Source organism: Manis pentadactyla, chromosome 12 (assembly GCF_030020395.1).
Source record: "Manis pentadactyla isolate mManPen7 chromosome 12, mManPen7.hap1, whole genome shotgun sequence".
Lineage (NCBI taxonomy): Eukaryota > Metazoa > Chordata > Mammalia > Pholidota > Manidae > Manis > Manis pentadactyla.
Genome location: NC_080030.1, coordinates 58,123,003 through 58,137,174, shown reverse-complemented (window position 1 = coordinate 58,137,174; position 14,172 = coordinate 58,123,003). Strand labels below are relative to the sequence as shown.

Sequence of the window (14,172 nt, the reverse complement as noted above, 5' to 3'; positions counted from 1 at the left end):
TGAGCTGTTCCCGACTTCGTGTTTCTGTATTGTTATTACATGTCACTATGAAAATTTCATGTATTTCTCTCCTGGAATACTTCCTACAGAAATAACCTCAAGGTTAAATCTACATAGGAATGGAACTGGGTAGAGTATATGTGAAACTTCAACTATACTAGATAATGCCATGTTTTTCTCCAGTAGTTTCATAAATCTACATTTAATGGAATATGGAGCAGTAGGTTCCAGGTTTAGTACATTGGAATTGCATTTTTAAGCATTACCAAATTGGTGGGTATAAAATCTCTCTTCTGGTTCACATTTGCATGATGCTGATTTTAAATGAAATTGAACATCCTTTCATCTGTTTATCTGTTTGGGCTTTTATTTCTGTGAAACGTTTTTATCTCTTGTTCATTTTCTATTGTATATTGTCCTATGATACTGATTTATGGAATTTCATTTATAGGCTGGATACTAATGCTTTGTTAATTCATAGATTGCAAATATTTATTTTTCAATTTCAAGACTCATCTTTTCACCTAAATAGTGTTTTTAGTAACCAAAAGCTTTAAGGCAGTCAAATTCATCAAACTTTCCATTTATAGTTTGTACATTTAAGTTTTTGTTTAAGTTCACAGCTACCTCAAAGTCATAAAGATATGTTCATATACTTTTCTCCAGATGGTTTTAAAATTTTGCTCTTCACATTTAAATATCTAATCTAGCTGGAATTGATTTTTTGTGCATTGTGCAAGGTAAAGACATAATTTTATTTTGGTCATCTGGATTCCCAATTGTGCCAGAATTCTTTAGTGAAAAGCCTATCTTTTCTCACTTATTTGATTGCCATATTTATCATAAGCAAAGTTTCAATATAGGGGATTTGCAGGTCTGTTTGCAGGATCCCTAATCTGTTCCACTGTTCTAACTCTGGACCCAAAACACACTATTAATTACCATAGCTTTGAAATAAGCCTTCATATCTAGTAGCTTGTCTACCCTAGTGTCTTGCCTACTATTAACCCTTTGCTCTCCTACCTAGATTTCAGCACCAGCTTGCTTCATGTAAAACCTAAAACTGTAAAGTTTGTAGAAAAAAATTTTTAAGAAGGAGAAAATCTTTGCAACTATGACTAGATGACGATTTCTTAGGATACGAGATTCCCAAATCATAAAACGTCTCTGAAATTTCTTACTGGAATGATATCAAATCTGTAGAAGAGTTTTAGTACAAGGATTATCTTTATTTTACTGAATCTCTCTATTCATGAACACAGTATCTCTTTAGTTGTTCTTTAATGTCTTGAAATAAAGACATTTTCTATAGTGATCAAACATCTAATATTAGATTTTATTTCTACAGAATATTGCTTTAAATTGTATTTCCTTGAGATAATTTCTTATATATGAAAACAATTTTAGATGTTACCAATTTTGAGAAAGTTTTTGATGTAGGAAATTATAGCATCTGTGAATGATGTGTTTTGCTTCTCTGCTTCTTCCTCTGATCCCTAGCTCATCTTTTTTCTTTTTTCAGTACAAGGTTGAATAGAAATAATAATAATAATTTAATAACAATTAATTTGTAATGATGTAATAATTTGTTTAATAATAAATAGTAAATAATATTTAATAATAATATTAAATTTAATAAAAAGTAATAATCTTCTTGATTTTAATGCAGTAAGTTTAGTATTTCACTTCATTTGATATTTGCTATAGATTCTTCACAGCCAATCTTTATCTGGTTGAGGCAATTCTCTCCTATTGCTGCTTTGCTAAATGTCCTTCTTTCCCCATGACTGACAAATTTTACCAATGTTTTTTATGCCCCTATTGATGTGATGATATGTTTTTTCCTTCAGTCTCTTCTTGAAGAATGGCATTAATATATTTTTTAATTTAAAACAATTGTACATTCCTTAGCTAAGCCCAAATTGCTCCTAACATTACATTTTTATATAATATAGGTTTGAGTCTGTCAATACTCTGTCAAAGATATTTCCATTAGATACATGTTGTTGATCTTTCTCCTACTGCTATTACCAAGTTTTAGTATTAAGATTATGCTAACTTCATACAATGAGTTGGTGGGAGGTATTCCCTCTTTTTTTGTGGTCCATAGAAGAGACTGAGTTAGGCATGATTGATCTGTTTCCTGAATGTTTAGCAGGACTCCCCAGTAAATCTGCTGGAACAAACTTTCTGTTTGGATCAGAAGCCCTTACATGATGTAATTCATTCTTCCTCTTGAAGTCTTGATTCATCTAAATCCAGATTCAAATAGATGGTCATTAGTGACCACAGGCCTTTTATTAATAAAGGTAAGGAAAACGAAAAGGCTAAAGATAGCTTTCCATTGAAAGAATAAAAAAATTACACTGCAAATATTACCAAAGTATTATTAATTAAGCTGATAAAATGCCAAAAGAGATCTTATTTCACTTTTTTGATGTTTCATGCTTATGATGTACAGGAATTTTGCTTCCAAATGGGAATGCTTTTTTTTTTCTAAAATCAAGGTTTATTCCCCCTTCTTCACAAATGAATCTTAATAATAAAAATTGTCTTACCCAAGTCATCCAAGCTCTATCTTTTGTGTTGTAGCGACATTCAGTAATTAGATTATCTCCCTAAAACATAAAAGAAAAGCTTTCAGATTGGAACTTTATACTGTTTTATCTATCTAGTACACTTGTAGGCCAACAGTTTAATCTGCTATGTGAATGGATGTATTACTTAATTTGATTCAGGAGAAGACCTTTGATCTTTTTAATTCTAGAATTGCTAATATAATAAGCAAGTAAACAAATAACGCTCTCTCAGGCCAGACTCCACCATGTTCTTGCTGTATGATGAAATAGATCATCTGGGTACAACTTGTTCACTTAAAAAATAATGGTAAAAATAGTACTAATTTTGCACAAATGTTCCGAGGAGATTAAATGACATAACACACATTCACTTTTTAGCAGGGATTAAACCCTTCATAAATATTAGCCATAGGTACTAGTTATTGTGACTATCTCTTCATTTCCATTATTTTCTTTGAGGGTCTTTAGTCATGTCTTTATTTCCTTACAACAGAATTGTAAGGCAAAGTAACAGTCATTTTTTGTTTCAGTGTTTTCCAGCCTTTTGAAAAATTAGCACACATAGAATATAATTTTTCATGACTCTCCACTCAGATGAATGACAGGCTATTCTTGGCCCAGAGGCAGCTAGTTCTGGGTGTTAACCCCTAGATTTGCCCTCCCTACCTCATTCCTCGGAGGGCCCAAGGATCAGTATCTCAACACACTATAACTCCAAGTATTGTTTCAAACTGGATTACATGGTCTAGTGTAATGAGTTATATCTAAATACCTTTGTCAAATGAAAGAATTATCCTTACATTGATTTTTATTGAAATGAAACTCCCAAAAAGCCTATAAGGAAACCTCTGATTCCACCATTACCAAAATTACAACCCAAAGGATTGTTAACTGAAATGTTTAGTGCTCCGAACTCAAGTTTTTATTTTCTTTTTAAATCAACAATTGGAATTGCCCCTTGGAATAGTTAAGAAAAATGAGTTTTGAATTTGGAAAACAGATCAAACACATTCCTTCTCAGTTGTACAATGCCCATGGTGGGTGGCTTAAAAAATACGATGCAATGAGCAAGTCATTTAACTAATAGAAGCCTCGCTACATCTCAGCTGATACATCTCATGGCTTTTAGAATATTCAGTGAAAAAGAATAAAATATTCATACTGGTAAGATTGTTTGTTCTTCCTTTAGATACTGAAACTCCTGGAAATTAAAGTCAAAATCATCATCATAAGCCAGTGAGGTCATTTCTTCCCCTTTGCGAAAATGACGCAGCCTGATGCCTCTTCCAGCCAGGTGAGCATGGAGAAGAACCCCAAACACGTGGATTCCACTTGGCTTTTCAGCTTCCAGAGCCTGCGGGGGACACAGAGGGAAACTCAGCTAGCCCAAGTGAGTGCATATTCAGACAGTTCATGTCAAAAGAAACTTGGAGGGACAACTGAGAAGAAAAGCTGAAGCAATGTACATGAATGCTTGAGCTGCCCGACATTTTGAATTTGGATTTTTCACGACTTGTTCGTAGCAGTGTTATCTTTATGAAGCAACATGTGCAGCGAGAAAAGAAAGGGAATTAATGCTTCCTGCGGACCTAGGAACCATCCCTAACAGTTATCTTTCTTTTTTCCTCTTTTAGGAGGTAAAGAGGCCATCAAAGCTCCTGGCAAAAAGATTCCAGTATCTTAGTAACCCATAAATCAAAATTCTTAAAAGGAGAAATCATTTCCACTTCTCCATATAAGAAAACCAGTGGGAGAGTAGAATTAAATAAATTGTCCATGGTCGTATAGCTAATAAGTGATGTCATGGCAATTTGAATTATGTTCTAAATAACTCAGAAGAGCATAATCTTTCTATCTGCCTGCCATACTGTCTACAACCATTATATCATATAATTCATAAAGAATATAATCCATATTGAAATACTTTCATTCCAGAAAAAAAGAACCATCAATGGAAGCAGCCATTATTTAGTACTTTTATATGGTTTTCTGTTAACCAATATGTATTTTTATGCTCATTTTTCTTTATCTTTGGTTAAAGAAGGGAAGGAAACCATAAAGCAGAGAAAAGGAGAAAAAATTGAAAATGAATAATGGAAAAACCAAGTATGGATTAAAGGTAAAGTTGAGAAGGGAGAAAGAGACTCCACAAACAAAAGCAGAAATTGTAAAAGATAAAATAAAATGTCCAATACAAAGCAAACAAAGGAGGTAGGGCAGGTAGGAAAACATCTGCAAGTAATTGTCTTCAGAATTCTATTCCACCTGTAGCCTTCAAGATTTAAAAAGGCAATCACAGGTTTTGCTAAAAGTATAAATTATGCTTTTGCAGAATGACAGCAAGAAGATTAATCATAAGCAAGCATGGAATTTTCCAAACACAGTTTTCTAAGAGCGTTGATGAATCTGTAAGTAGCAACTCACAGACTCACATGCAGCATACCTCTTCTAGGCACTCCAGGGTGCAGTGACCCTCAGACCGGAATTCAGGCATCCCCGGAGGAATGGTATGAAACAGGCTCACCCACAGGCCAGCCTCAATCACCCCGGCATCATATTTCCTTAAATCTGTTGTATGAAATAACCTCAGCCCAGAATTATCTATTAAGCCTGGAACAAAAGTATATTATTAAAAGTGAGTTTGAGTTCTTTAAAAAAAATTTCTCTGTTTTCAATTGAAATGGGTTCATTAATTGTCTTTAAAATTTCACAAGGGAAAAGAATACAAGTAAAGATTCATGGAAGACAACCTTCAGCTTCACAAACAGGAATGAAAAGAGGAGGCACCATATTGTCTGCAATCTTTTTCTACCCAGCATACCATGGGAGAGATGTTTGTGTTGCCTAGCTCATATTCCATCATTATCTGACATAAAGACAGAATAGAAATCCTAAAGTCATTCATTAGAATATAGAATAACTTAATAGAAATTTTATTTTATATTGTTTTGAGGTAAAGCCTAGTAACATTTACATAGAGGTGAAAACCCCTTGGTCAAGAAATCATCTGATGGAGAAAACACTAATGATTAACTTTACAGTTTGTCACCAGTCTTTTCGTTATTCAGCAAACAGTCTTTGAATCAACAAACAATTATTAAGAATCTACTATGTGAAGAACACTACTATAGGCATTGCGGGGATGAAACATGAATAAGACACAATCCTTGCTATGACATAGTTTAAGGAGGGACAGTATGAGTTCCAAAAACTCCATAAATCTATTCCACTAACTGAAATTAATGGACTCCTTTCTGCAAGTCATCACAGCCTATGGCTACCTACGACTACCAAATTCAACTTTCGGATCAATTAGCATAAATATAATTTTACTAATCAGATTGATTATTTTATTGTTTCTCTTTTCCACTGTACTATAATTTCCACAATGTGGAGACTGTGTCTATTTTTCACTCACAATATATCATTAAGCACAGATCCAGCATATACTTGGTGCTCAGTATTTGCTGAATGAATGTGCCAATCAATGTACAATAATACCTTTGAGTTGTTTCTGGTGATAATTTCATACTGAATCTTTCAATTTTTTTGGTTTTGGAATGTTAGAAAAGTAAATTCAGAAATCAAATGTAAACATTTACCCTTCATTTCAATATCATATTACACAGTGTCACTGAGTATTTCCTGAGTATATTTATGGTTTGCCTATAACACAACAAAATGCTTAATATTTTTTAATGAGATGAATGGTATCCTTTCCTATGTGTGATTGGAAAGAAAATGTTTCATCAGCACCATGTATTTGGAACTAATTTACATCACAAAGGGGAAACATTTATTATTCTATGTCCAGGTAAGTAATATGCAAATTGTTTTTAACATTAGTAACCACTAGTGCCCATTTGCCCTGTCCAGCACTGGTTCATGACTATTGTCTCAGTGTAATTATTAATAGTACCCTCTTTCACTCTAAAAAGTATCCTAATTTGGGTGACTAATGTATAGGTTAATTCTTTGTAACACTGGATGTTATTTTATTTCAACTCCGTTAAGACGGGAGTTACAAAACTTTATAAAAATCTAAGGTAGGATATATGAAGAATAAACTCACCTTCCTCATATGTGGGATTGTCATAATGGACCTCCAGGAGCACATAGTGAGGATCTGACGGAGTGCCGAGGGATGAGCCAACGTGAGGTGGGTAAGAAAAACCCTAAATGAGAAAAATTCCATGAGACTGTGTCCTTCAAAGTTCTATTCCGTTCAAAAACCAACCATTCTTAATGATATCTTAACATTCGGGAACTCCTCTAAAATAAAATGGTTTAAAGAAAGCATTACTTCCTAACAAAAAAAAAAAATAAGCCACCTCATATCGAAAATAGTTTACAGAGCTTTACTTACAGAGATTTTCTCCTAGGGAAAAAAACCATGATAAATAAAATTAATAGTGTTACATCTCAGGAATCATAAACCCCACCTCTCCACCAATGGCCCAGGCAAAAATAACAGTCTCGCAGGTGAGGAACGCATCGGGCATATTAGGGTGGTAGCACTCGTGGCCGTAGTCCAGGACGCTGTCGTTAAAGTTGCTGCTGCACTGATAGAGCAGGATGTGATGGACCAGACTCTCATGGCCTCTCTGTATCACTGGCTCAACCTACACAAGCACAAAGAGAGGCAGGATGCCGTCAGCGCAGTCACCCGACAACACCTTACGCTAAACGTGAAACTAGCATATATGATTCTCAGTTGTTCAAAGGTATGATGTTCTCAATTACACAAAGGTTATGTGGTTCAGTACAACTCGTTCCAAAGATGATGACAATGATGTCGATGGTGATGATGAAGGGGACAAAGGCAATAAAGATGAGATAAGCATTTACTGCAAGAATCCTAGGAGTTTACGAATCTACTGTTTGTTTTTTATCTCACTTTTTTTCCCTTACCATTCCGCACACCAACTGTTTAAAAACTTCCTTCCAGACTTTGCTTTACCCTTGCTTCCCTTCCCCCCTTTACCCCACATAGAAAAAAAAATCAAGGCTATAGGTGTAAACTCCCTCTCTTCCACCCCAAAACGTTCTCTTTACCCATTCCTACTGGAGGTGATAGGTGGTGTCTCATTTGTCTACCATCCATCCATCATCCACCTACCATCTTTCTATCATGTGCCTATTTATATGGTGCTGAGCTTAGTGCTAGGCACAAAGTAGGGCTCAATAGCGGGTATTTTTTATTTTAGTAATTAAAATCAAAGTCTAATAAGAATTTTACTATTACAATTTGGGAGAGAAAAATATTGTACTGATGTGCTGCTGTGACACTGTTCAACTGAAAGCAAAACTAGAAACCAGTGAACAAAGAGTGAGCAGTGGAGTTGGTCTTAATTTTGAAAGCATGATCCATGTGAGCACGTACCTTCCACTGTCCCTTCTCTACGTTCCCTTCGTAATGCTTGCCTGCTTCAGTCCAGGAACTCAGAATGTTCTAGACTCATCCCAATATGCCAAAGAGCCGTATATCCAGAGAAAATGCATGAGCTGTATACATAGCTTAGCTGGGCTTTCAATGCTGCCACCAGTTACAGGGTTCTTTGAACCTTCTGTTCTTCTGCCCCTAAATTTCCAAGAGTTTTGCTGTCTTAGAGCTCATTAACATGTCTGCTTTTAATCCCAGCTACTGAAGTGCAGCCAATGCATTTTGAAACCCTTGCTTGTTCTCTGCTTTAGACATGCATATAAAGATGAAGTGTTTTTGGCTATTTTCTCCTAAGGCTTCTCCTTTTGATTTTTTATATAATTTTTTTTTGATAGGAAAATCTAAGCAGCCAAAGATGGGAACAGCATGTAGTAGGTAGAGATCTGAACAGGCAGCCAGGGATCAAGTTTTTAAACGCAGCTCTCTTTTGTTTGCATAGTGAGTCATGTCATACTTAATCCACACATACCTTCTTAACATCACATTCACAGAAATGACATTGCACATGGCTTTGTTTGCACTTGTCTTGTTTCTAAAAGACCCTGAAGGCAGACACTGTTTTCTATTGACTGTTATTGTTCAAGCATGGTTGCATAATAGACAGAAGGGTAACCCAGAATTTCCATTATATCTTATTTACTTTTCTCATCTAGTTAGAGCTTTTGTATGAGACTTAATTTATTTGGACACTTCAGTACTCCAGAGGGTACAGGACACTGCTAATAAGGCCACAGTAAATATGCAGGCACATGTGAGGTCTTCACTAGGTGCCTTTTAAGTTCAGGCAGAACCTATAGATTATACTGATCTCTACAGGGCAGGTCCTGGAAAGGAGCCACTGGGCAAATGATAGTTGGCTTTTGCCAAGGCAACTACAGAAACTATTCACCTTCATCCAAGCACAGCAAAAAGAGAGCTAAGGGTGAATGCAGAGTATATAAGGCAGGGTGGTGCCTACCTTTAAGGACCTTCAAGTAAACTTCTCAAAAAAAAACCGTTTTAAGAGTGGGTGTTGTTTGCTGTTTTTTTTTAAATGTAGAAAGTGCTGAAATTAACACCAAGCTTCCAAGCTATCCATCTGTCTTACTTGGCACCTACTATCTTCCAGCCACTGTATTAGTCACTTGACATATTTCATTTAATACTTACAACAAACCTATAAGCTAAATGTTATTGTTGCCATTTTATAGAACAGAAAACAGAGACTCAGAGGATTAGGCAACAAGCCCAAAGTACCACAGCTGTGAAGTGGCAGATGGAGATTTGAAACCAGCCTGGTTTGACACTAAAGTCAGCACTCTTCTAACTGGAACACATTATGGCGGAAGACATGTTGGAGATGTACCAGGGACTCTGGAAGTTGCTGCCAGTGAGAGGGAGGGTGAAAGGCTTCAAGAAGGCAAGTCGCCAATAGACATGAGCAGCGGGGTGGTATCACCACAGAGCCAGTGCCAGGAGGTGCTTTTGGGAGCCACTCCCAAGAATCCCCACACAACAGTGCCATCAGAGGAACAATGCCAGTCTGGGAGCCTTAGGCCTGGAGGAGGGGTCTCCTGGCCTCCCTGCCCCCCAGGCCAAGTGCCCCGTGGCTGTCAGGGTGAAAAGATGGACCCATGGCCTTTCAGTCTATTCTTTCCTAAGGAGGCCAAATCACAAGGTTTCTCCTCGAAATCTGGTGAGGGTTTCAAGGAAAATTAAATTGTAATCCAACCTCCAGACTGCAAATTGAGGGGACAGCCTAGAAAATGAGGATTTCCTAAAGAAACACTACACTCACACTCACAGAACAAGGAAACTCTACATGAAAACCCGAGCACCGATTCTAGGAGACGTAAAGAAGGCTTGGAAGAAGCAAAGCCCTTGGCAAAAGAGAAAAGATGATAGAGATGAAAGGGACAAAGAAAGAGAGAAGCGACTGGGAATTATGTGCAAAGATAACTGCTGAATTAAGGGGCCACTAATATGGGAGAAAAAATATGGCTATCAAACTCTTGAAGAATAAGAGAATTTCTGCAGAAGGAATTGTAAGGTGACTACATGGGATAATTAAGTGAGACACCAGGAATATTCCTATGGCTGGTGTCACCACTGGTGCAGGGTACAAGTTCCAGGGAACGGGCCCGCTTCTACAGAGTGGGTCAGGCCACTGGCTCTTGGTGCCCTACGGAAGACAGAATTTCCCACAAAACTTCCTGCCATGTTTACAGACCCTGGTGATGCCAGTCCCAAAATGATGGCCACTCGTTACCTTCTGCTGCCTCAGCCAGTCCCACAAACTTCTGAAGCAGTCATAGCACCTTGTGATATTCTTCATTAGCCCAAGGCAGCTGAGGACGAGACTGGAGAGCACCATTCAAAGTGTCCCACATCACGTCCTGCTTGTTGGCTGGTGGGAGCACTGAACACTCCTCTTTCTTGTGTATTCAGAAACTGCCTGCTGGGAAGACTTCTCCTTTTCATTGCATAGGTGGTTTGAAACAATGGTGGAGTAATATATTTTTGTATTAAAAGTATTTCTGAGACCCATAGGCTGTAATTAATGAGTGCTATCAGAGGCAAGCCTTAAAAAGGGTGCCCTGTTTTGGTTACTTTACAGATGTCACATTATTATCACAATCAAAATGGCAATGCCCAAAGTTGTCTCCATTCAAAAAAATAAAAAATTAAACTTAAAGAAATTGTCAAGAAAGGTCATGGCCACATAAAGCATATAAATATAGATAAAATGGTACTTCTGAGAAGGGAATGAACATTTAATTTTTGTTTTAGGCTGGCTACATGACTGCAGAAGAAATACATAAAATGGAAGTGGGTGGCAATGACACAAACACATGACAACACATTAAATGTTGTTATTCATCACTGTGCTCTTGTGCATAGGTGGGAATTACAGACCCAGGAACAGATAACACCTTCCTATGCAACAGAGGCCAGGCAAGGATGGCCTGGAAGCTGTGTAATCTGTTAGCCTTGGAGCATAATAAAGGAACAGCCAGGAACTCAAGCTGATGAAAAAGAGAGAGAAAGACTTCGATCTGAAGGATGTTAAGGACTTAACTAGTCCCTTCAGTTAGTTCAAGTAACTAGAATTTTGGGGTACTCTTGAGAGGACTTAGCAGTAAAAAAGAAAAGAAGAAAAAAAAGAGCTGCTCATGCACAGCTAAGACCACGGTGGAAATTCGCATCAACCATAAAGCTGAACTTGGAAATTGACAAGCCCAAATATTTATATTGCTCCTCATGACCCCATCTTTTATTACCCTCTTTATCCAGATCAAATATGTCAAGCATAGTCCCTGCCACACACAGGTGACTTCGTAATTATTTATTGAATGGAAATGAAATGAATACTACCCTTTCCATGAAGCCAACATCAATGAGACTGAGTCATCAAACTCATTGCTTCCTAATTTTTGATTCTCAACTCCAGTGACCTACCCTGCATTTCACTTTAGCACCCCAATCCCATTGTCCTACTCTGTGCTTATAAGCCACCCAGGAATTGTTTATTTTGTGCTCCCTTGGAACTGCTTTTTTCTTCTTTCACACCTTCCTAGTCCCTCAACCCACAACTTTTTCTCACTTGAACTACTTACTCACCTGCCCCTCACAACTGACACAGAGGCTCACAACTGTGGATCACCCTGTAATATGCCTTTTTAATACTCCACTTGGAATACTGATGATACTTTCACAGCCATTCATGTAAGACCTCAAAATTCATGATTCACACTTTTGCTTTCATGCATCAATCTTTGTTTTGCTCTGAAATCTGTTCTTTGGTTATGGCTGGGCATAACCTGTTCAGTGTAGGTAAGGAGTACTTTGCTGCCCTTGCAAACCTTTAAGCATCTCTGCTTATCTCCTAATCATCTCTTAGCGAATGAATCAGATTCCACTTGGGGTGAAATTTGATGCAAAGGACAGATGACTAAAAAATCTTCAACATCAGCAACTGATTCTACATATTCAGTAAAAAATAGTATGCAGAAATTATATAAAGTAATGAGGTGGTCCAAGAATCTCACTTGGTGTCATCTTATTCTAGAAAATAGAGTAAGATAGGGATAAGGCAAAAAACTTCTAGTGTCTCAGAATACCTTAGAACTTAAAACCAAGGCACTATGTCAGAACAGGAGGTAAAAAAAATCTTTGGGCAAATGTATGTTATCTTTCTATCACTGAAGGTAAGGGGACTTTGACAAGATGATGTCTGCCTGCAGTTCTTCTCTCACCAGTAGCTACTGTGAAACAGATTCAGTTTCAAAAGGACTTTTCCAGAAAGCCACTGAACTTTGGCAAACTTAAGAATCCATATGCTTTTGCAACCTACAAATACCAATCACCTGAACAATAACACTTGCTGAAAGAAACATATTTTTTGCTTAATTCCTCTGTGCTGGGCTGAACAGTGTCCCTTCAAAATTTCCATCCTCCTAGAATCTCAGAATGTGACCTTAGTTGGAAACAGGTCCTTGCAGCTGTAATTAATTAAGATGAGATCACACTGGCTTAGTGTAGGTCCTAAATTCAATGACTAGTGTTTTTATAGAAGAGAAAAGAGGGAATTCAGACTCAGACAGAAACAGAGAGGAGATGGCTATTTGAAGATGGGGGCAGAGATTGGAGTCAGGCTGCCACAAGCAAGAAACACCAGAAACTCCCAGAAGCTGGAATAAGCAAGTATGGATTCTCTAGAGCCTTTAGAAGGAGCATGGCCCAAGCAACACCTTGATTTTGGACTTCCGCCCTCCAGAGTTGTGAGAGAATAAATTTCTGCTGTTTCAAGCTACTCAGCATGAGGTTATTTATTATGGCAGCCCTAGGAAACTGACACATACCCCACTCTCAATTTTTTCATCATGAACAAGGAATTTGCAAATTTGTACATTTATACTAGGTCATGATTATCCCTTCACTTGTTTGTGACATGAAAGTAGTCATTGTTTTCCCTTACATGCTATTAAGTAAGTTTCATTATTTGTATATGCCTTTTGTTTTTATTTTGGGGGGTAAAACAAAGGGATAAAGTGCCCTTCTCAACTTGTCTAAGTATACTGAGCTCAGGGTGAGATAAACAGGAGATTATTAGCACTCTGATGCCCAATTTTCTTATACTTATTCTTCCAAGTCTACCCATTTAAGATGGTGCTTGTTGAAACATGAGTGGAACATAGCTCTCCAAAAACAACTTGCAATTTAATAAATTAAAAAGTAAAAGGAGAGAGGTAATGGATGGAATCTGTAATGAGCTGGAAATTTGGTAAATCCCAACGCTTTTATTCCTGCTGGTGCTTGTCCCTGGCACCCGGGCTTTACATACCCACCTGAGGCAAAGGTTGTTGTCCATGTGAAAGCTAGAAAACCATCTCTGACAAAGGTTATCCAAAGGGCAGCTGGCTCATACAGGAGTGCTGCCTGTGAGCACACTTCAGCCAGAACTAGCAGTGTAGACTGGATTATAAGTCATGCTGATGTGCTCACGTGACTATGGGAGGATAGGGCTATCTGCCTCTCTCCCTCTATATCCTCAGCCCTAATGGGGAAAGCCCTTTCAGCATGACAATATATCCTACTTACAAGGGGCAACCAAACTGGACGAGTCAATGATAGTGTTGTCCCACAGGTGATCCATCTGAAAAAGGTCAGGGTTCAAAGTAAAACCTGACTTGCCGATGTGGTGTCATAGGCCCCAGGTTCAATGGACTAGGCAGCTAGAGCCCAGGGAGATAGAGAGTAAGAAAAGGGAAGAACTGGAGGAGAGGGGACTTTTGGAAAATAACTACCCCCTACGGCAATCTTGAATTCTGTGGCAACTACTATCTTCATGCATGGCCACACCCTGCCAGCCACAGACCAGTTCAGGGACAGATGCCCAGCCCATAATCTTTTCTTGAGATTTTCAAACCATGAAAAATTCATGAACTCATAACCTTCTAGAAGCTGGAGATTTGGGAGGAAGTCACTATGTGTAATGAGATATAATGAAGTCACCACACAGAAAAGTTCCAAAGACAAGACCAGAGAGTTTGGCAGGGTCTGAATACCTAACTCAAGTTGTTCTGAAACCAGCTATATCTCTCCATTCTGTAGCTTATTTATTCAACTTCTCCCCTTATTTCATAAGTCAATACTGTCCTATTACCTAAG

At 37.7% G+C, this 14,172-nt stretch overlaps 1 protein-coding gene across 1 annotated transcript in view; it reads right to left on the bottom strand.

Annotated features, from left to right (window-relative positions):
* Positions 1 to 14,172, bottom strand: part of MOXD1 (monooxygenase DBH like 1) — a 92,823-nt gene that overhangs the window by 13,869 nt on the left and 64,782 nt on the right. The window contains exons 5-9 of the mRNA XM_036903775.2: positions 7,022 to 7,201; positions 6,652 to 6,754; positions 5,023 to 5,189; positions 3,742 to 3,933; positions 2,559 to 2,618 (exon numbers count right to left, since the gene is read on the bottom strand). Of these exons, the coding sequence (XP_036759670.2) occupies positions 2,559 to 2,618; positions 3,742 to 3,933; positions 5,023 to 5,189; positions 6,652 to 6,754; positions 7,022 to 7,201 (702 nt within the window). The remainder of the gene's footprint in view (positions 1 to 2,558; positions 2,619 to 3,741; positions 3,934 to 5,022; positions 5,190 to 6,651; positions 6,755 to 7,021; positions 7,202 to 14,172) is intronic.